This window comes from Bos indicus, chromosome 3 (genome assembly GCF_029378745.1).
Source record: "Bos indicus isolate NIAB-ARS_2022 breed Sahiwal x Tharparkar chromosome 3, NIAB-ARS_B.indTharparkar_mat_pri_1.0, whole genome shotgun sequence".
Classification (NCBI taxonomy): domain Eukaryota; kingdom Metazoa; phylum Chordata; class Mammalia; order Artiodactyla; family Bovidae; genus Bos; species Bos indicus.
Window position 1 is genome coordinate 20,205,980 of NC_091762.1, and position 23,954 is coordinate 20,229,933.

At 38.2% G+C, this 23,954-nt stretch overlaps 2 protein-coding genes across 4 annotated transcripts in view; both read left to right on the forward strand.

Moving 5' to 3' along the window:
• Positions 1–365, forward strand: part of CTSK (cathepsin K) — a 29,524-nt gene extending 29,159 nt beyond the window's left edge. The window contains exon 9 of the transcript XR_011565691.1: positions 301–365. The gene's annotated coding sequence lies outside the window, so the exon portion shown is untranslated. The remainder of the gene's footprint in view (positions 1–300) is intronic.
• CTSS (cathepsin S) lies at positions 301–23,247 on the forward strand. Of its 3 annotated transcripts, none has more exons than XM_019956147.2 (8): positions 301–387; positions 1,329–1,455; positions 4,560–4,682; positions 5,503–5,652; positions 7,375–7,602; positions 8,882–9,047; positions 10,277–10,379; positions 22,517–23,247. In XM_019956147.2, the coding sequence occupies exons 2-8, from the start codon at positions 1,330–1,332 to the stop codon at positions 22,614–22,616; spliced, it is 996 nt and encodes a 331-aa protein (XP_019811706.2). In that variant the 5' UTR covers positions 301–387; position 1,329; the 3' UTR covers positions 22,617–23,247. The 3 variants fall into 3 exon arrangements, with proteins under 3 accessions (XP_019811706.2, XP_019811715.2, XP_019811723.2); XM_019956156.2 differs by having other exon boundaries at positions 302–387; positions 1,240–1,455; XM_019956164.2 differs by having other exon boundaries at positions 372–396.
• The last annotated feature ends 707 nt before the right edge of the window (positions 23,248–23,954 follow it).

Below are 23,954 nucleotides of genomic sequence, written 5' to 3' on the forward strand. Positions count from 1 at the left end.
TAATCTCTTCATAGCTAAAATTTTCCATCTGAAAGTTGCTGTTTTTAGGTAAATTGAATAATCAAAATGAGGAGAGTTTAAAGAGTAAACTTGTACTCATGTTATTTTGCTGAGTTTGTTCTGTTGATCTCTTTTGCTGGGGGCTCTTTTTTGTTGGTTTACTGTACCCACTTTGTCTCCAAAACCATAGTGAGAGAGCTGGAGGTGGCACACTTCCTTAGATTTTAAATGAAACTGAAATGAAAGTTCACTTCCTCATTGTGAACGCCTCATGTGACAAGTTCCAATTTCTTTTTAAAGTCACTTTAGCTGAGTCTCACTTTGAAAACTTTGGAGAGAGCCCGCCGTCAGCATTCTTAGTCTGGGAGGACCTGCTTGTTCTATCACGTACGTACGGTCTGTCCTTTTTCTCCTCCTTGGTCCTTAAACCTTTCACTGGTGTTTTTAGCTTGCTCTGCCTGCCAGGTTTTACATCGTTTCTTTCAGGAAGTAAACTAAACAATCATTGTCGCTCAGTTTGCCTCTTATTTTTTTGACTAAAAAGAATCCATTTTTGAAAAGCTTAATGTCGGCTTGAATATCTAAGTCCTGAGGCTAACACATAGCTCTCTTTGGACTATAATTTGAAGACTTATATGGTTAAAAATACAGCTGTTTTGAATTAAAAAGAAGTGGAAAAGAAAGTAGAATCCAGTTTGAGGTAGTTAGTCACTTAACAGTCTCTTTGTATTAAATATAGAAGTGATGTTTTCAAAAGTAGTTAACACTTCTTTTGAAGCAGATATTTTGATTTTTAGGGATAAAAAGGTAAAATGATCCAAGGATGTGAAAGTAGTACATAGGAGTTGTCTTCTAACTACCTCTGAAGGTTGTGGATATTTGAATAGACCAGTTAAGAAGAGCTTGTGTATTAAAAAATTACCAAGATAAACTGATTTTTCAAAGGTTTGCCTTCTTCTTAAATATTAGTAATATTTTGGAACAGAGAAAAGAGGATTTCCTGTTGATTAGATTTGTTGTCAAATCCTGTAAAGTCCCTGCTTCCCTCATCTCCACATCCTCCCAAATTCGGATGTAAATTTGGTTTACCAGATATCAGGAAATTTTTTTGAAAATCAAAATGGTATTTAGAATTGGAAGTGGCATTTCAGACAAAGACCTGCAGTTACTCCCTGTCAGTATGTAATCCAAAAAGTTGCCTGCATGATTCTGATTTGTAACATTCTGTCTCTTTGACAGATTCTGCATTGCTTCTTGTTGAGAAAAAAGTATGGTCACATCAGATGCAGCTAATATTGAGTCTTCCTGTGTCATCTTTCCTTTAACAGAATGAACTGGCTGGTGTGGGCACTCCTGCTGTGCTCCTCTGCAATGGCACAAGAGCACAGAGACCCCACTCTGGATCATCACTGGGATCTCTGGAAGAAAACCTATGGAAAACAATACAAAGAAAAGGTAGATTGGCTGCCGTTTGAGCAATTTGCTTTTACTCAAGTACCCTACATGTTCTTTTAAAAAAAATTTTTGTTTGCACCAGATTTAGGGGCTTCCCAGGTGGCTCAGATGGTAAAGAATGCACCTACAAAGCAGGAGACCTGGGTTCAATCCCTGGGTTAGGAAGATCCCTTGGAGAAGGGAATGGCAACTCATTCCAGTATTCTTGCCTGGAAAATTCCACAGAAGTATAGGAGCCTGGCAGGCTACAGTTAATGGGGTCACAAAGAGTTGGACACAACTGAATGACTATCACCAGGCCTTACTTGCGGAATGTGAACTTCATTGCGGCATATGTGATCTAGTTCTCTAACTAGGGATCGAACTCTGCACCCTGCCCTGCACTGGGAGCATGGAATCTTCACCACTGGACCACCAGGGAAGTACCCCTGACTACATATTTTGACAAGCAGTGTCTTCAGTAAATGTTACACACTCATTTTCTTACCAGATTCTCTTCTTGGCCCTAGAATTTCATCAGGAAACAAAAATTTCCTGTTTTTAGGGCACTTATATTCTGAAAGGAGAGATAGGAAAGAAGTAAATAAATAAGCATATATATAATGGAGATGCGTTTGAGCAAACTCAGGGAGATAGTGAAGGACAGGGAAGCCTGGCATGCTGCCGTACATGGGATCGCACAAAGCTGGACATGACTTAGCCACTGAACAACAATATGATGCAAACAGTGGAACAAAATAAAGCAAGACCTAGGGGGCTGGAGGAGGGTCTTCCATGAAGGCTCTGAGGGGTTGGGAGTGATTATCCTCCACATGTGACAGTATGGTCAGGAAAGGCCTCACATGGGAAGGTACCAGGCCAAGAGGGAAAGAGTGCACGTTTGAGGAACAAAAAGACCTGTCCTCAGTCCCTGGCACAGAGAAGCACTGGCAGATGTTATTTCTTGACTCTCACTTCCCACTTTGTACTTTTGTTTTTATTTCTAAACATACTTCTTGATTGAGTTTAATACTTAACCCTGGTGCTTCAAATAACTAAGTCCTAAAACTATGATGATCTAGTCACTAAGTCGTATCTGACTTTTGCGACCTGCCAGGGTCCTCTGTCCATGGGATTCTCCAGGCAAGAATACTGGAGTGGGTTGCCATTTCCTTCTCCACCTAAAACTATAATATATGAAATTGTAAGCAAAGATTATATATAAATTTATTTATTTGATGTGATTTTTATATAAAAATGCCCTGAGTTGTTTTCTTAGTAATGATGAATTTCACCCTCACCCATTCCCCTTTACGGGCGAGGGTGAAAATTTCAGGCCTCTAATTTCCATGTTAACCAAAGTTAGATGTGCAGTTAGCACCACTATCCGGTTAAATGCATGTTATCTTACTTTTTAATGATTCTAGTCCAGTAGAAGGAGTGAAAGCGACTTTTGATTAGTACCCCACTATTAAAATCTATTTCACAACTGTCTAATCACTACTAATCACTTTTTTTTCCTTTCCTATACTTCATTAGATTTGTCTTTATTTTTCACTCTAGTGGTTTGGAAGTATATCTGTATATGTCTTTTACTAGGATAACAGTAAAATCTTGCTTGAAGGCAGAGGGACTGCTTAGACTTACTACCTAGACTTACTTGCTACCTAGAACCAGCGCTTAGGCCTGGGTTCTAACACTCAATGAAATTAGACAGAAAAGAGTTGTTGCTGACTGCTTACTGGGCTATGGCTTGTTGTAAACTATGGCCTTATGGGTGGAGGTGAGGGTCAGCGATTCTAAGAGGCACCATGTATATTGCATTCTATGTAAATTAAGCTCCTGGAGGGCAAGAAAATCAGTAGCCTGAATATGAATTTATGCTGGATAAAATTAAGATAATAGGACCAAAGTTATTTTTTAAAGTATGAATAATGGAATGACATCTACATGAATGAAAAAGAAATTGTGAAATGTATTAGAAATCCAATTAGAAACCTCAGAAATGAAAAAATAGAGTCATTGAAATAAGAACTCAACAAAAGGGATGAACTCCAAACTGGAAAGAGCTGGATAGAATCAGATCTGGAAGATAGTACTGAGGCATTCACCAAGAAGGCAGCACACAAAAATAAAATGGAAAAACTATGGAAATGCAGGTAAAGAGAAGAAAGAAAGTTTGAGGCTCCAAATACATCTGATGGAATGATGATGCAGAAGCAATATTTGAAGGGATACTGGTTGAGAATTTTCCAGATATGGAAAAAAGAATGTTCCTGAATCCTCTAGTCGAAAGTGCTTTCCAGTCAAAAATACTACACAGAGGAAAATAAAGAAACCCATACCCACAAACATGTAGCGAAGCTGCAAAATATCAAAGAGAAAAAGAAAATTATATAAGTTACCAAAGTTAGAAACATTACAACAATTAGACTGACAACAGACCTCTAATCTACAATAATAGATACCAGAAGGCAATTCAGAAATACCTTCAAATAACTGAATAAAAACAGCTATAAATTTATAATCAGACTAAACTATTTTTCAAGAGTGAGGGTAGGGACTTCCCTGGTGGTTCAGTGGCTAAGACTCCCTGCTCCCAATGCAGGGGGCTCTGATTCAATCCCTGCTCAGGGATCCCACATGCCACATGCCACATGCCACATCCCACATGCTACAACTAAAGATCCCGCATGCTCTAACAAAGATCCTGCAGGATTTTTTCTAAGACCTAAGACAGAGTGCAGCTAACTGAATAAATAATCAATTTTATATATATATATTTTTTTAAAAGATGTTTTAAAAGGCCTATAATGATTAAGTGAGTTTACCACTTACAAAGAATATACTTCTACAAATTACAATTTCTAAAAAAAAACCTTTCTAGCGTATTGAGGAAGTTCATTGTACATATCTAAAATGATATTAATCACCAAGAGAGCAATTAAGAGGAAGAGTTAAGATTGGTGTGCAGTTTTTCCCAGTTACACTTATTTATTCATATCCATTTATTTGCATGCTCCCAGACAGGTCCACATTTAATGGAATGCTTCATAATATGTATATTTTCATTATTGAACACATTTGTGCAGGATTCAGTATAATGATGTTTCTTTTTATTTTAGAATGAGGAAGTAGCACGGCGTCTCATCTGGGAAAAGAATCTAAAAACTGTTACACTTCACAATCTGGAGCATTCAATGGGAATGCATTCATATGAGCTAGGCATGAACCACCTAGGAGACATGGTAGGTAAATTATAAATAATCCTACATTCATCTTTGGGTAAACTGGATTTCTGTCTCCCCAAAGGCAATTTGAAGGTAAACAACAAAGGAGTGTTTTATATGTATATGAACATAAAATTAGAAAATAGAATTTAGGGACATAAGAATTTGCAGATTCCTTATTGATTTACACTGTGACCACTTTCCTTAATAAATCCCTTCTTTAGGGGAATATTTTAAACTCACAGACCACAGTTAATTTTACTTTTATTAATTTTAGAAAATATTGCCTAAAGACTACTCACAACATTTTAGAATACGTTACCATACTTATGTAAATCTAAACTGATAATGTAATATGGTCCACCTGCTTTCTTAATGGGAGAGTGTGGGTATTAATATAAAGTAACCTTTCATTAGTTATTAGATTCTGCTCTATCTTACAAAAACTTTTCACTGTGGCCAAAATTAAGAATAATAGTACCCTTTGGAAGGGAACACCTTAAGTGGATTAAATGCAGGAATCTTTTACAGTTCTTTCTCATAAGCAAAATCAGAGAACCCTTCTTATAAAATTCTGCCTTGCTTTGAAAGAAAAATATGCCTCTCTGTAACTTTTAGTTTTTTATCTTTTCTTCTTCTCCTTCCCAATGTCTGACTGGGATGCTAATGGCAAAGTGTAGGACTAAAGAAACCTGGATAATTCACCTACCAGATAGTTATCTATGTTAGTCACAACTCCACTGGTTTTTCTCAGTTGTTAAATATATTCACAGTTATAATTTTCAAGATATTGACCAGAAGAATATAAGTGAAAGGACATATGTGTATATCTTTGTAGACCAGTGAAGAAGTGATATCTTTAATGAGTTCCTTGAGAGTTCCCAGCCAATGGCCAAGAAATGTCACTTACAAGTCAGACCCTAATCAGAAATTGCCTGATTCTATGGACTGGAGAGAGAAGGGGTGTGTTACTGAAGTGAAATACCAGGTGAGTATTATCATCTTAGGCCTCTGTACCTCAGGTAGAGGTCTCTCTTCCTTAAATGCTTAGTCTAGCTGTATCATTTAGCAGTGAATCTCATAGTCCCTTAGGTTACTTTCTAAATATGTTTGCTATTCTTATCTTCCCAAATACACTGTGACCTTCTGAAGGGCCTGGACCACATATCATACTTTTCTTATTTCCCATAGTGCTGAGAATACCAACAGTTAGCGTCATATTTGACTAAGCAAAAAACTGTGAACTTAGCAAATGGGTCTTTAGGAAAGACTTTTAGTGTTCATACTATCCATCAACTGCACTGGACCCTCCATAAGTCAGTTACTTGAGAAATAGTATCATATGTGTGAGAAAATTTCAATCAAAAAGTTTATTCCTCCATCTCACTTAGGAATTTCAGGATTGATGGAGAGGAAATAACTAAAGCTAAATGTGACCTGTAAATTGTACCCGTCAAGTTAGTTCTTGACTAAGGCTTACATTGCCAAGAAATATGGGCTTTATAAATGTGTTCCTATATTTTTATATTTCCTTTAATTTTCTTGTAAAAAAAAAGCTACAAAAATCCTAAATTAATTAGGGATAACTAAGGATAAAAGGCTTCTTAGGTGGCGGTGCTAGTGGTAAAGAACCTGCCTGCCATTGCAGGAAACACAAGAGACGCGGGTTCAATCCCTAGATTGTAAAGATCCCCTGGAGATGAGCATGACAATCTACTTCAGTATTCTTGCCTGGAGAATCCCATGGATAGAGGAGCCTTGCAGGCTCCAGTCCATAGGGTTGCAAAGAGTCAGACATGACTGAAGCAACTTAGCACGCAAGGATAAAACATATATATCACCTTGGAGGTCAGGATAAGGGAGAAGAATCAATGTCCTTCGAAGCTGCCCCAAGCCTGTGACCAAAGAAAAATATAAAAATTAAGAAACGAATGATACTGCTAATCTCATAATTCTTTTCCATCCAGATATTTTTCTTTCAACTAGTTTTGAGTTTCTCAGTGGAATTCTCTAAAAGTTTGAGAAGACCCTATAACTACCCATCTAAGTGTTCACTATAAATATTAATAATTTAATGAGCTCCTTTCTCTGAGTGCTTGCATTTCAATGGGTGATTTTACTTTAACCAAAAGCAGACTGAACTTGCTTCCTTCCAATAGACAGCCAAGTGGAATGAGAGGAGGAGAGGCAGTGCAGTTATGATGTGGCTCGGACCTTTTTAAACTAAAGCAGCTTTGTGTTTTTCTATTTATGCTTCCCAGTAAAATAACTTACGATCAAAAAATTCTAAAGCTAAAAATGTCCAAAAAATGCTAGTCTTATCTTTCAGGGAACATTTGGCAGGAGGAAGGGTGTTTTAGGTCAAGGGAATCATCCTAGTTCCTCTCAAAAATCCCTTTCCTGTTGGCATCTGTCTCCCCTATTATGGGGTGAAAATAGCTGGTATTTGGTACATTTTCAGTAAATACTGTTTCTTAACATATTTGAATATGGCGTTTGTGCCGTGAGGTCAGCCATTCATAAATATTCATTAAAGTTAGACTTGTTCCAGAGAACAATCATTGCCATGATCTAAGGGGAGGGGAAACGGTAGAGGGGGAGCTCTTCCTGAACTGATGAAAGTGCTGACATGTTGGGAGTTGCCCAGTTTGCTTTATGGAAGCCATCCTTGCTAACTATGATTGCCCTTGTGACTTTGTCTCTGTTGTAGGGTGCTTGTGGTTCTTGCTGGGCTTTCAGTGCTGTGGGAGCCCTGGAAGCACAAGTGAAGCTGAAAACAGGAAAGCTGGTGTCTCTGAGTGCACAGAACCTGGTGGATTGCTCAACTGCAAAATATGGGAATAAAGGCTGCAATGGCGGCTTCATGACAGAGGCTTTCCAATATATCATTGACAACAATGGCATCGATTCAGAAGCTTCCTATCCCTACAAAGCCATGGTGTGCCTGCAAGTTAACTTTTTGTACTGCCCCTTATAAGGAGGGATAACCTTATGTTATCCCTCCAACTCACTGTACTAAACTTATCACCAAGCCAAGTGCTTGAGAAGCAGTGCTGCGTGGTGTGTGTGTGTGTGTGTGTGTGTGTGTGTGTGTGTGTATGTGTGTGTGTATGTGTGAAACAGAGAGAGAGAAGGAGAACAAACCTCAATCAAGAATTCTTAAATTCTTAAGAGTTCTCTTTCTTATGCAGCAGCCTTCTTAATTTACCATTGGCACAATAATTTAAAATAAGCAGGCGAAGTTCATGCTTAAAAATGAATTTTCAGCAAACCTTCCTTAAAATTCTTTGTATATCTGCCTGGTATTTAAACTTTTTTGTCTTGCAAACTCCTGTGCTCAACCTTATTCTCAGATCATCAACCACACAATTCTTCTACCTTACTAAAAAGTTAAATAATGCTCTCCTCCTCCTCCAAGTCTTACCACACGTTTTGTTAAATGATAGGACAGAAAATTTAAAAAAGATAAAAATATCACTCAAACCCTCCTGCCTTAACCACTATTATTTTGGTTTATTTCTTTCAAGTTCTTTTTCCTATAAGGCATTTTTAAAAACCTAGTTGTATACACAACAAATATGAATTTGCAACTTCCCCTTTCTCACTTGAGATATGGTGTTTTTAAACCAATATTTGGGCTTCCCTTGTGGCTTAGAGGTAAAGAATCTGCCTGTCAATGCAGGAGACATGGGTTCAGGAAGATCCCCTGGAGGAGGGAAAGGCAACCCACTCCAGTATTCTTGCCTGGGAAATCCAGTGGACAGAGGAGCCTGGCTACCTATAGTCCGTGGGGTCACAAAAGAGTCAGCCACGACTTAGCAACTAAACAATCAAACCAATATTTAATCTGCAGATCATCTTGCAGGCATTATACCATCAAAAAGATTTTAAAGCTCTAGTCTAGTCTTAACGTAGTGTTTCCCTAACAATCCACCTAGAGTCTGAGAGACTTTACCCTGGCAACTTTTGTACACATGAAGATGTTCACAATTTAAAGCAATAGAATAGTTCTATATTTCCTCTGTTACTGGTGAAACGTAGAGCTATTAGGATTTGGAAGATTTAGTATTTATTTTTTTAAAAATAAGAAAGAGCCTTAGATACTTGAAAGGATGAATGAGAAAAGAAAACATATTTGCAATCCAGACTTACGATACTGTCAATTTATAAAGGAAGTTGAAGTCCACTTCTTTTTCTGACTTATCCTTTCCCCACAGGATGGAAAGTGCCAGTATGATGTAAAAAATCGAGCTGCCACGTGTTCAAGGTATATTGAACTTCCCTTCGGCAGCGAAGAGGCCTTAAAAGAAGCCGTGGCCAATAAAGGACCTGTGTCTGTTGGTATAGACGCGAGCCATTCTTCTTTCTTCCTCTACAAAACTGGTAAAAACCTAGACATATTACCCTCATGCTTTATACTGCCCTCTCATCGGAGGAAAGAATGTCCTCCTTCCCCATCACTCTGCCTCTGAAAGCTTAGATTGGGTTAAATGGAATCCTCCATCTCATTTCACTTCATATATATATTTTTACACCCAGTTCTCATTAGTAAAGTAAGACTTGAAAAAATTTACTAAGACTGCATGCCAGGTCCGATGCTAAATTCTTTCTATACACTATCTCATTTAATCCCCATGTGTGCTTGTTCCTCAGTCATATCCGACTCTGCGATCCCATGAACTATAGCCTGCCAGACTCCTCTGTCCTTGGAATTTTCCAGGCCAGAATGCTGGAGTAAGATGCCATTTCCTCCAACAGGGGATCTTCCTGACCCAGGGATCGAACTTATATCTCTTGCGTCTCCTGCATTGGCAGGCAGATTCTTTACCACTAGTACCACTTGGGAAGCCCGTTAATCTTTATAATAATCCTATTTTACAGATGAAAAAAAAACATGTCTTAGGTTAACCTACCTTAAGTCATACAGTCTGCAGGTGGTCAGCTGGGATGAGAAACCGTGCTGCCTGAGTCCAGAGCCTGAGCGCCTAGCCTCCGGGTCCACAGTGGAGTGTAGGTGCAGCACAGCAGAGTACCTGGAGGCCACTCACAGAAAGCCTCACCTTAAAGATCATTTCATTCAGCAAAGGATGAAGATGCATAACAATTTAGGAATATATACAAAGAAATACAACAATATAAATTAAAAAAAAATTAGGCATCTTCCCCAGTGGTCCAGTGGTTAAGAATCTTCCTTGCCATGCAGAAGACATGGGTTTGATCCCTGGTGGGGGAATTAAGATCACACATGCCGTGAAGCGACTATGCCCGTGCACCACAATTAGAGAGTCTGTGCACCCCAACAAAAGATCCCATGGGCTACAACTGGGACACAACACAGCCAAATAGTTACTTTTTTTTTAAGTGGAAAAAGGTGGCAGTTCATCAAAGGAGCTTTCTGAGGGAACTGTGATTAACTTGATGCCAAACTTTGTGAAACCAAAAAGCAAACAATAGAAAAACCCAGTTGTGACAACTATGACATTGATGGCAAAGAATCATGAACTCTAAGTAGTTTAAACATGAGAGTGTATGTTCCTCACATATATCCAAACAGGCTAATCAGATAGTGGCACACACCACTTGCTTTTTCCTTACCCGTGTGTTATTTTCAGGTGTCTACTATGACCCCTCCTGCACTCAGAAAGTGAACCATGGTGTACTCGTGGTTGGCTATGGTAACCTTGACGGGAAGGACTACTGGCTTGTGAAAAACAGGTAATGTACTCATATTTTCATGTATATTTAATTAAAATTGGTGTCTGGATACAGGCACTTCTCTGTATCTTAATTTCTCCAAACTTCATATGTCCAGAGAACCCAGTGCCCTCCCCAGCATTTGGTTCCTTCTCAGAACTTCCCATCTCACTCAAAGGCAACACAACACAACATAGTTGCCCCGTTAGATACTATGAATTTGTCTTAGATCCTCCAGAACTAATCAAGCAATAAGTCAGATTAGTTTTATGTCATGTCTGTTCTTGATCCTACTCCCTCTCCACTTCTATTTATTGCTCTAGTTCAGACATCTCTTGCCTGGACTATCCCTGTAGCTTTCTAGCTGGTCTCCTTTATTTAAAAAACTTTTTTTAAATTAAAAATTATTTTGTATAATTTTTAGAAGTTACTTTCCATTTATAGTTTTTACAAACTATCAGCTGTGTTCCCCAGTTGGGGTAATACATCCTTGAGTCTGTCTTACACCCACTAGTTAGTACCACCTACTCCCCTGCACCCCCACAGGGAACCACTGCTTTGTTCTCAGTATCTGTGAGTCTGCTTCTTTTATGTTATACTCATTTGTTCATTGTATTTTTTTAGATTACACATATAAGTGATATCATATAGTATTTATTTTTCTCTGTCTAACTCATTTCATTCAGCATAATGTTCTCCAAGTCTACCCATGTTGCTGCAAATGATAAAATTTCATTCTTTTTTGTGGTTAAGTAGTATTCCGTTAAATGGACTTCCCTGGTGGCTCAGACGGTAAAGCGTCTGTCTACAATGCAGGAGACCTGGGTTTGATCCCTGGGTCAGGAAGATCCCCTGGAAAAGTAAATGGCAATCCACTCCAGTACTATTGCCTGGAAAATCCCGTGGACGGAGGAGCCTGGTAGGCTACAGTCCATGGGGTCGCAAAGAGTCAGACACATATATTCTTGATTGCTGAGTTGCTTCAGTCATGTCCCACTCCTTGAGACCCTATGGACTGTAGCCTGCCCAGCTTAAGAAAACTGGAGTGGGTTACCATTTCCTCCTCCAAGGGATCTTTCCAACCCATGGATCAAACCCACATCTCTTTGGTTTCCTGCATTGGCAAGACAGATTATTTACTACTAGCACCACATGGGAATCATCTGTTGATGGGCATTTATGTGGTTTCCATGTCTTGGCAACTGAAAATATGCTGCTATGAATATTGGTGTGCGTGTATCTTTTTGAATTAGTGTTTTTGCTTTTTCAGGATTTATACCCAGGTCTCCTTTACTCTTAAATCTGTCCTTTATACTACTTTCAATCTGGTTTGTCAAGACTATAAGTTTAGAATTTTATCTCCTAGAACCAGTCAGTGTGAGATGAGTGTTCCTGAGTAGAAAAGATAAGTCACCTATGTTTGGTCCCTACCTGTCTGTCAGCCTCAGTTCCTGGCACTTTGTCTCACACTTTTCATCCTTGGTTATTGAAGCATACACAGTTACAGTTCGTATCCATATCATTTTATCTTCAATGTCTTCATATCTTAATTGTTTTGGTCCCTCTGCCTGGAATATCCCTTTTCCTCACTTGGTTTATTCCTTCTTTTCCTTCAAAACCAGCTTAGTCATTATCTATACCGGAAAGTTTTCCGTAAATCCTTGGGCTGGGCAAAATGTCTTTTTTTTTTCCTATGCAAATAAAGTGTCCTTTGCATTCTAGAGTATTTTACACAATATATTTAAATTGTTCATTCACCTAAGTATCACCGAAGTATTCTGTATATGCCTCTGGGGCAGAGATTATGTTGTGTCTTTGAATCCTTAGCACAGTATGTGGCACCCAACAGCCCTTCAATACATGCATTAGCAGTCTTCTCCAACACCACAGTTCAAAAGCATCAATTCTTTAGCGCTCAGCTTTCATTATGGTCCAACTTTCACATCCATACATGACTACTGGAAAAACCATGGCTTTGACTAGACAGACCTTTGTTGGCAAAGTAATATCTCTGCTTTTTAATATGCTGTCTAAGTTTGTCATAGTTTTTCTTTCAAGGAGCAAGTGTCTTTTAATTTCATGGCTGCAATCACCATCTGCACTGATTTTGGAGCCCCCCAAAATAAAGTCTGACACTGTTTCCATTGTTTCCCCATCTATTTGCCATGAAGTGATGGGACCAGATGCCATTATCTTAGTTTTTTGAGTGTTGAGTTTTAAGCCAGATTTTTCACTCTCTTCTTTCCCTTTCATCAAGAGGCTTTTTAGTTCCTCTTCACTATTTGCCATAAGGGTGGTGTCATCTGCATATCTGAGGTTATTGATATTTCTCCTGGCAATCATGATTCCAACTTGTGCTTCATCCAGCCCAGCATTTTACATGATATACTCTGCATTTAAGTTAAATAATTCTACCCCTAGCAGCCCTCAGATCTTTATGGAAAATACATAGTCTACAAATCATAAATAAACAAAAAGGTACTTTTCTACCTTTTCCACCTTGTGGCTCACAAAGAAGATGGTAGTCTTTGGATGGCCTTTTGGGAAATAGTTGAAGTCATTAATATCTTGGTTCATTTAAAACCTATTCACAGCACTAATCAGCTTGGGTCCAAACCAGTGATAGCTTTTTAAAATGGAGCAATACTTTAACTTCTATATATCTTATTTACTCCCTACAGTAGGTATGCTAAATTCTCTTCTCTACTGAAGTTTCTTTTCGAAGATCATACATCTTTTAGAGTTTTAATTCAAAAGCTCTTCTCAGCACTTGCTAATTTAATAAGCATTTACTAGGCATCTTACAATGAGATAGACAGTATCTAGGCCATGGAAATACAAAAATTAGTAAGAAGTTATCCTATTCTGTAAGGGCTCACAGCCCACTCAAGAATTAGAACAACAAAATACAATACATCCTGATATAATATGTCTAGATTTTAGAATAAGCTTGAAGGAAAATTATTCTCTATTTTTAGTAATACATTACCATTTTCAGATTATCAAAGCCTTGGTATCATCTTGTGCTCTTCCTTCTCTCCCTAAACCCACACAGCCCTGTCCTTCAAGCCTCTGATCACACTTTATATGGGTTTTCTCTTTTCCTTTGCTAATGACATTATCTAATTCAGATTCAGTTCTCACTCAGCTGTGGAAATATCTTCTTAAAATATGTATCATCCAAACCTATGGTCAAAATTCTAAATAGTCTACCATTTTCATCAAAGTAAAGTCTAAACTTCTGGCCATTCAAGCGTGTCTACTAAGTGCCTTCAAACATAGCCTTCTAGACGTTTCTTCCACTATATTTTCATGTACTCATCCATACTCACACTCTGGCCACAGTGAACCACTTTCTCATCATTCCCTAAATGTAGAGACACTTAGCTATTTCTAATTTGTTACCTACGCCATTTCATCTTTCTGAAATGCCCTTAAAGCCCATTGCTGTCTATAGAAACCCCACTGTCTGTGGTCAAATGGGCACCCTCCTACATTCTGGTGGAAGGATTGTAAAATTTTTACAATCCTTCTTGAAAGCAATTTGATAATATGAATTAAGAACTTTCTAACTGTTCATATTCTTCATCCAATTATTTTCATTTCTTGGAATGTATATGAAGAAAATAATCCTGAATTTTGGGAAAACTTCATACCTGATTTATGTAAATGTAGCATTTTTTTCTTTAATAATGAAAACTAGTAAGCAACCAGAAATACCTAAAAATAGGTAGTATTAAATAAATTATGATATAATCAGCCCATGTATTAGAAATTATATTTATTGAGATCATTATCAATAACTGAATAAAATACTTGGAATATATGTTTAAGTGGAAAAATACATATAAATATAATATTTATATTCAGTATAAGTATTAAGTTTATAGCTCATTTCTCTGATATATATTATATTAAAGGACCAGAAAGAATTATACCAAATGTTAATGATGGTTGTCTTGGGGACTTTCCTGGCAGTCCAGTGAGTTAAGACTCCATGCTTCCCCTACAGGGGATGTTGGTTTCAACCCTGGTCAGGGAACTAAGATCCCACATGCCATGCACAGCCAAGGAAAAAACTGGGATCCCAAATGCCTTGTGGCACAGCAAAAAATAAAAAGGTTGTCTTTGTCTCCCTTTATGTATTTTTGAAATCGTCTTTAACAAACCACTTATTATTTTTAAAATTAAAAAAAAAACTTATTAAAATTCTATTTATTCTTCAAAACCTACCCTGAGTGCTATCTTCTCCATACCCCATTCATTAACTCAGAATTGTTTCTCTAACTTCTAAGCTCTAGCAATGCTTTATGAATTCTATTATAGCATTTAGCAAATTGTAGCTTCTGTTATAGCTATTTCTAAAAATCATGCTCCATTCACTAAAATATAAACTCCTTAGTGGTAGAATAATCTCTTGCTCCTGTTTACATCTTCATTTCATACATTGATTCAACAAACATATATTGAACACCTACCATGCAGCAAATATAGTGTTAGACAATGAAAAATACAGCCTTTCTCTATCATCCTTCAAGATTTTTTTTTTGGAAGGGGGGGCTTCCCTGATAGTTCAGTTGGTAAAGAATCCCCCTGCATTGCAGGAGACATCGGTTCGATTCCTGGATTGCGAAGAGTCCCCTGGAGAAGAGAAAGGCTATCCACTCCAATATTCTGGCCTGGAAAATTCCATGGACTCTAGAGTCAATGGGGTTGCAAAGAGTCAGACATGACTGAGTGACTTTAAAAAATTAAAAAAAAAAATCCTTCAAGATACTCATGCTCTAAAACGTAGAGTCAAGGAAACAGGCAGATACAGGTGACCATCCCAATAGAATGTAATAAATGCTAAGACAGGGGTATGCATCCATTGCAGTGGAAGCACAGAACAGTACCTGGCCTAGCCTGGGGAGTCTGGGAAGGCCTTTTAGCCAGATTGTTTGACTGAATCTTGAAGGAGGAGAAAGAAATAGCCAGATGAAGAAGGGTAATCAGAACAGAGGAAGGTAAATGTGCCAAACTCCAGAACTGAGAGAAAGTGAATGAGTTGAGAGAACTGCAGCCTGTTAGAAAGAGATGTGAGATAGGAAGGGAAAAAGTTATGAACAACCACAATTGCTGGCCCAACAAAGACAGATTGGACATAATCATGAATTCCAGGCTCCACAGAGGTTTACTCAAACAAAGCCCTCTTAATATCATCAAACTTGTTCTTAATGCTCTCCTGAAAGGTTAGATTCTATGTGATTTCCAATGATACCAAGTTAACCTTCAGAAAAACAATGTGCGGTCTTCCTCTAATTGGCCTCTTGGGTTTTTTTATTTTCCTTTTGTTTCTACTTAATCTTTCTGGTATGTATATAACACTGTTCTATGTCCCTGAATTTTTCTCCCTTTCTGGATATGAGTATTTAGCTCCTTTTTATAATACAGTGTACCATAATAACAGAGAAGGCAATGGCCCACTCCAGTACTGTTGTCTGGAAAATCCCATGGACGGAGGAGCCTGGAAGGCTGCAGTCCATGGGGTTGCTAAGAGTCGGACACGACTGAGTGACTTCACTTTCACTTTTTACTTTCATGCACTGGAGAAGGAAATGGCAACCCACTCCAGTGTTCTTGCTTAGAGAACCCCAGGGATGGGGGAGCCTGGTAGGCTGCCGTCTATGGGGTCGCACAGAGTCGGACACGACTGAAGTGACTTAGCAGTAGCAGCAGCAGCATAGCATAATAAATAAAAGCATTAACTTTGAAGTCAGGGAGATCTTACTTAGAATCCTAGCTCCTTTACTGTCTGTGTGACCTTAGGCAGGTTATTTAACATCTTATTTAATATCTTGAATAAATTTCAGTTTTCCCATTTGTAAAATAGGAATAATAGTGTCAAGATTACTATAAGGATTAAGCAAGATAATGTATGTAAAACATTTATCACATAGTATCTGGCACAGATTATGTGTAATAAATCATAGTTATTATTTTTTATTATTCCTCCTTTAAATTTCTATTAAGAGAATATGATCTGATATAGAAAACTATGCCCTCAGCAATATCCCAATGTAAATGCAGTTATAAGTTTTACAGAATGCTTTCATAATGTCTAGCAATATACATAAATGACTTAATACCAAAACATACTTGAGTAAAAATTATTTTATGGGAGCCAAAATAATGCAAAATACCTGATTATAAACCCTCTGATGGTTGACTGAATCCAGGAATAAAACTAGAGCATATATGTGAAGAATGATGAACTACATATTTCTTCAGGGACATCTCCCTAAATATTAGGCACTGGAGATTATTGCGGTTAAACTACTTAAGAAGATCCTTAGTTATTTGGATAGTCTATGTTGCCAATAATGGGCAGATCTATAAATTTAAAAAGCTAGCTGAACTAGAGATACAACTGCTATGGACTTAGAAAAATTTAGGAGCCTGACAAGGACACATTTGGTCAGACTGCCCTCAAAATGGACCAGGATTGTCTTTGCAAAAAAAAGGGAGGAGTTTTATTTATATGCAGATCAATGAGAAATGGAGGCTCCACGGTTATAGGGGCATAAGACAACTTTGACCTGAGGAAAAAATTAAAGGTATTAACTATGTACCCAATAGATCTTTAAACTGTGAAGTAGAGTAGGAGGAAAGCCAGAAGAATGCGGTCCTCTGGAAGTTAAATTGTGTTTCAGAATGAAGAGAGAAATTATACATCAAACATCAAAAGGGCAGGTAAGATGAGACTTGAAAACTGTTTAATGAGGCAAGATGGAGGTGAGTGGCAATCTGGGCAAGAGAGATTTCAGTGAAGTGGTGTAATAAATACCTGTCTTGAGTTATAAATCAATAAGCAACATTAGACCTCAGTTCCTTATCTCTCTCAGCTCACTCCTTAGATGATCTCATTTAGTCTCATGGTTTTAAACATCATGTATGTGCTGAGGACTCTTACCTTTATAACTTGAGTGTTAGACTCCATGTCCAACTGTCTACCATTTGACCTCTCCACCTGTGTGTCTCTAGGCCTCTTTAATTTAACACGTTCAAAATAGAACTCTTGACTCCCTGCTGCTGCTGCTGCTGCTGCTAAGTCGCTTCAGTCATGTCCAACTCTGTGCGACCCCATAGATGGCAGCCCACCAGGCTCCCCCGTCCCTGGGATTCTCCAGGCAAGAACACTGGAGTGGGTTGCCATTTCCTTCTTCAGTGTATGAAAGTGAAAGATGAAAGTGAAGTCGCTCAGTCGTGTCCGACTCTTTGCGACCCCATGGACTGCAGCCTACCGGGCTCCTCTGCCCATGGGATTTTCCAGGCAAATTTCCTCCATCTTGGTAAATGCCAACAGCATTTACTCCAGACCAAAACATTAGAGCCATCTTCTCTTTCTTCATATGATATCCTACATCTAATCTATCAGCAAATCCTGTCATTTCTACCATCACTAAATTACCCCAAATGTTATTACTTCTCAGTACCTCTACTGTTATCACTCTAGTTCAAGCCACTGTGCATCTCTCTTGGTCTACTGCAATAATCTCCCAACTGATAGTCATTTTCCCTCTCTTTTGCCTATAGTCAATCCTCTACATAGTAGCCAGAATGATCTTTTTTAAATCAAAAAACAAATTTTATTACTCTTCTACTCTAACCCCTCTCATGGCTTCCTTTACATTCAGAATAAAACCCATGAGAAGTAAAGCATGACATTATCTGGTCTCAACCTGCCTCTCCAACCACCTCTCCAACTCCTTTCTCCTCTCTCACTCAGCTTTGGGTACATTAGACTTGTTGCTGTTTCTCAGACATACCAAGATTATTCCCAGCTCTTTCCCCAGGTCTTTGCATCACTTGTACCTTCACTTTACTTAGGTCTTTGCTCAAATATTTCCTCAGATAAGCATCCTCTGACTATATTATCTAAAATGTAGCCCTGGGGAATTCCACGGCAGCCCAGTGGTTAGGACTCAGTGCTTTCACTGCTTGTCGACATTTGATACCTGGCCAGGGAACTAAGGTCCTGCAAGCTATGTGGCACAGCCAAAGAATAAAATAAAATATAGCCATGACTCCCAACACTCTGCATCCCCTTACCATTTATTTTTCTTTATACTTAAAGAAGGTGACAGTTTTAGTTGCTCAGTCATGTCCAACTCTTTGGAACGCTATGGACTATAGCCCACCAGGCTTCTCTGTTGACGGAATTCTCTAGGCAAGAATACTGGAGGAGGTAGCCATTCCCTTCTCCAGGTTCTTTATAGTACTTACATTACATATTTCTTTGGTTATTGTATGTTTCCCCTGTAGAATGTATATAGGCTTTAAAAAGACTTTGTCTACCTTGTTTACCTCCATAATCCTAATGCCTAGAGTAGTGTCTGGCACAGCCTAGAAAGTTCAAAGCTGTAATTTCTTAGAAAGGAAATCAGCATGTATTTTAGAAGGAATTTCTGATAAGTTAGTGTCTATAGTATGCAGGGAGAAAGTAGAGGGACCAAACACTCTGTTTTATTACCAACTAAGACATTTCCCAGGCCACAAGACTTTATTATTTTTTAAGTGCTATTTCTTTATTATTACTTATTTATTTTATTTTTGGCTGTGCTGGGTCTTTGTTGCTTTACGCGGGCTCTCTCTACTTGCAGTGAGCGGGGGCTACTCTTGCTTGCGGTGTGCAGGGTTCTCATTGAGGTGGCTTCTTGTGTGGAGCACAGCCTCTAGGGCACCTGAGCTTCAGTATTGCAGCACACAGGCTTAGTTGCTGTGAAGCATGTGGAATATTCCAAGACTAGGGATCAAACCCATGTCCCCTGCATTGGTCAGTGGATTCTTATCCACTGTACCACCAGGGAAGTCCATAGGATTTTATTTTTAAAACCAGGATAATCCTAGGCAAAATGGAACTGTTAGTCACCCTAGGAAAAGCACTACATATTTTTAAAGGGGATGGACTCCCCTTTGAGTCCAATCAGATGGACTTATACTTGGATAAAAACAAAAATAGCCATCTCTACTTGTCGAGTATTTACTACAGACACTGTGCAAGCACTTTAAATACATTTTCTCATTTAATTTCTAAGGTAATCTATGAGATAGGCATTTTATCCCCATAACACAGAATAGGAAGCTCCTGATACTGAGAGAATTAAGAAACTTTCCCAAAGTTGAACAGTTTGAGTGAAAGGTCTATAGAGTTAATAAAAGTAAACAACTTGGTAAGGACTGGAATGAACATTTGGAACTGATGTTGTACAGTTCTGAAGACAAGAATTTGTCCTCAAATATTTATCTAGCTTGAGGTTTTTAATCAGTTGTATTTTTAAAAGCAGAGTTAGCAGTACTCAGCCAAAAAGAGGTCTGGGATGTTCTACAAAGTTGGGCCAGTTGACCTTCTCTGGGACTGGGACTGAACTGAATTGGATATTGAATGGGGTCTGGGATATTGAATGGGATCAGGGACTGCTCGATCTCACTAAGTTCATATTACTAGTCATAAGAGCCTCCACTCAACTTTTGTTACCAGAACTTAAGTCTAAACTCAGTTTATCTAACATTTTTACCTATTTTTTAGGCAGTAAAAAGATCCTGGATGTTCTGGTTTGAATTTCATTCCCTATACTACCTCACTCACAGGAAGAACGTAGAAAAAAGGATAGTTTAAAAGTTAGTGTAGACTTTGGCATAAAAGCCTAGATTTGAACCCTTGCTTTGCAATTAACCACCTGCATGACTTTGGGCAAGCCACTTTACCTCTGCCTGTATTTTTCTTTAGTAAAAAGAAGATAATACCTACCTCACAGGATGATGATTAAATGAGATAATATATGTTAAGCTACTTAGCACAGAGTAAGTGCTCAATAAGTGGTGGCTATTGATACTAATAATAGCTTCGCCAGAGTTTATTATGGCTTTTGCTTATCAAACTGGATACTGAAAAACCTGCATCCATTGATGAGAGGTGAGAGTGGAGTTTGGATTTTATTCTCAAGGTATCAGGGAGGCATTCAAGAATTTTAAATGGGAATGGCAATAAATGAAAGGAATCAAAAAAGGAGCCCAGTGAGTTCTCTGGAGGTCCAGTGGTTAGGACTTGGTGTTTTCACTGCAGGGCCCTGGTTGAATCCCTGATCAGAGAACTAAGATCCTCCAAGCCATGTGTATGATGTGGGCACTCAGTTGCTTAGACGTGTCTGACTCTTTGGGACCATTTGGACTGTAGCCCTCCAGGCTCCTCTGTCCATGGGATTTCACAGGCAAGAATACTGGAGGGGGTTGCCATTTCCTACTCCAGAGGATCTTCCTGACCCAGGGATCAAACCTGTGTCTCCTGCATCTCCTGCTTTGGCAGGCAGATTCTTTACCACTGAGCCACCAGAGAAGCCTGTGATGAGGGAAAAAAAAAAAAAGCCCCTAAGAGAGTTTAAGAAAGAGTGATCAGAGAGAGAAGAGAACATCAGGATACAGTAGTATTTTAAAGCCAAGAGGAAAGTGAGGTGAGAGTAGTGAAAGTGAAAATCACAGTTGTGTCCTACTCTTTGTGACCCCATAGACTATACAGTCCATGGAGTTCTCCAGGCCAGAATACTAGAGTGGGTAGCCTTTCCCTTTTCCAGGGGTTCTTCCCAACCCAGGAATCGAACCCAGGTCTGCATTGCAGGCAGATTCTGTACCAGCTGAGCCACAAGGGAAGCCTGAGGTGAGAGTAGACAGCCGTGTTAAATGGTACGAGAGAGAAATAACACCTGAAGATTGTCCAGTGAATGGCTGATACATAGAACAGTTAAGGCCTATTGAAGAACAGCTACTTTAAATTATTCCACTTGTCTTTTTCCAATAAGCCAGCATGTCTTAGTTTCTCCACTGCAGGCAAAAATACAACCTTCCTTTGAGTTCTGAGCAAAAATTTGCAACAACTTCCCTTTGCCTAGGGAGTTAGACAAGTTCCTTAGTCTGCTGTTCAATGCTCTGTACAACGTGGCCCCAAACCAACCTTCTATCTTCTTTTCCCATTGGTTTCCTAAGGACGTTTAATTTTCCTTTCAGCTGAATTTCCTGCTGCTCTTCAAATAAAATCACAGTATCCTATGCTTTTATTTGTATGCTAGTTATAGCACAGTTCATACGAAGTATGAATCCTGCCTCATATTATAATTATCTGTATAATTATAATTATAAAATCTCAGAATAATAAAGAACCTCACAAGTCATTTCTCTTGCAAGGATTTTGTCAATTTTTTCACTAGTATGTGAAAAAGGGAGAAAAAAGTATTTCGGTGAATCTTTCATAAATCTAAATTTATTTGATTCAAAGGACTATCCTTAGATTAGAGATTGTGTCCCCTTAAGTTTTGTTTTTGGTGTTAAAATTTCCTGTCTTTTACAATATGATGGTGATAATAAAGAGTTTTCTTTTTAATGTCTAGTACTTGCTAATTTAAAAACTGGTAACTTTATGTCAATCTGCAAAAGTTTTTGAAATTCTTAAAGTCCGTGAAATGTTAAAGTCATGAACCATTGATCTCCTCTAACCCTTATCTGACCCAGAAATTCCCCCTCTAGCAACATCTCTAACAAGTTATGTAAACCTCTGATTGAACATTTCCAGTGCCAGGGAGCTCATCTCCTCCCAAGGTAGCATATTCCATTTTTTTTTTACAGCTTTAACTGTGAAAAAGTCCGAGCTCCACTTCAAAAACATGTTTGAGAGCTGCTCTTTTAGAAAACCCCTGTCCTTTGACTTTTCCCTAGTGATCTCTCAAAATATTTCTACATGACACTCTGAAGAAACTGAAGTTTGATAGGAAATCATCACCTGTGATCCTATTATACAAAAATACTTCAAGATGGGGCCTTGGAAAATATAATAAAACTCATTCTCTGCAGAAACAGGAGGATTTATAGGTTTGTGATGAAACATATTATTTTCCTAGGTATTAAATTAGGTATTAATCTGTTCATCAATATTACATTAAAACCTATCAAACCATCCTTTGAAAATTGCCTGAAGCACTGGGGAAATTATTATATATTATGTTGTTCTAATTTTGCTTTATAGGTTCTCTTATATAATCACTTTAGGAGAAAACCAATCTAAGATTGAAAATTGATAATGTGATTTGATTATATTCATTTGTAATTTTGTGTTACTTCTTTTTCTAAAGCTGGGGCCTGCACTTTGGTGACCAAGGATATATACGGATGGCAAGAAATAGTGGAAATCACTGTGGGATTGCTAATTATCCTTCTTACCCAGAAATCTAGAGGACTTCTTTGTTTTATAACAATTCAAGAAAAAAGAACCACTTCCTCACAATTTAATTTTACCTGCTGTAACAGTAGAAATAAGTGTGATATGATCAATATATATTTACTGTACTAACAGAAAATATAGTTTGATTCATCTACTTTTTTTAGCTTTGCAGATCTTGGGGAAAAGTTTCCTAAGTAAATTAATAATGTACAATAGATATAAGCGTATGAAAGTTAGTCAGCTGAGACCATCTGTCATGTTTATCAGTCTCTTATTTGTCCTTTTAAGTTCCCTAATATGCTGCTGAAACTTGATGGCATATAGATGCTTAATAAATATGTATCTTTTCAACTCTGTATCATTACCACATACCTACCATTCTCTTTTATTCTTAAGTAATGATTATAATCTGTTATAAGAATATAAATTGTAATATGCTGGTGATGTGCTATGGCAACTTTATGGAAGAAACTATTAGGTTATTAATGTCCTGAGATTGTATCTTTGCACATAAAAGGATTCAATAAATATTTTAAAATCAGTGATGTCAAAGAAGACAAATGCTAAGGAGACAATCTATTTTCAAGCACTTTGTAAGAATTATTTTATTGATCAACAATAAATATACCAATTCAAATCGTTTTTACCTAGTCATTAGCAATTTGGCCAGTACCTTTTGGGGGCAAAAAGTCAACCTGAATAAATAAACAAACTGCATTTCTTTAAAATAATGCATTGCTCATATTTTATCTAATTCAGAGTGATATTCCTCACACCTGCTGTAGATTAAGAGACAGTTCCTGAAGAGGTAGCAGGAACTTTAAATTGTCTAAGTTCATGTCTATGACATGAAAAATGGATGGGATGATGTCATCAGTATATCATAAACTGAACTTACACTAATTTCACTATCTTTGGTTCCCTTGTCACTTTAAAGAACAAGAATTGCTCACTGTAACAATATGGTAGTAACTAAAGCTGAAACTCCAGTATTTTGGCCACCTCATGTGAAGAGTTGACTCACTGGAAAAGACTCTGATGCTGGGAGGGATTGGGGGCAGGAGGAGAAGGGGACGACAGAGGATGAGATGGCTGGATGGCATCACTGACTCGATGGGCGTGAGTCTGAGTGAACTCCGGGAGTTGGTGATGGACAGGGAGGCCTGGCGTGCTGCGATTCATGGGGTCGCAAAGAGTCGGACACGACTGAGCGACTGAACAGAACTGAACTGAACTGAACATATGACTATCATCAAAACTGTAGAAAAACATTGTAGTTAAAAAGTAGTTGATAGCACTTCACTGGTAATCCAGTGGCTAAGACTCTGAGCTCCCAATGTAGGGGGCCT

Coding starts and splice junctions, on each gene's coding strand:
- CTSS (XM_019956147.2), top strand. CDS start 1,330: ATGAACTGGCTGGTGTGGGCACTCCTGCTGTGCTCCTCTGCAATGGCA. Junction 1,456..4,559: donor GAAAACAATACAAAGAAAAG/GTAGATTGGCTG, acceptor TTTTTATTTTAG/AATGAGGAAGTAGCACGGCG. Junction 7,603..8,881: donor CCTATCCCTACAAAGCCATG/GTGTGCCTGCAA, acceptor CTTTCCCCACAG/GATGGAAAGTGCCAGTATGA.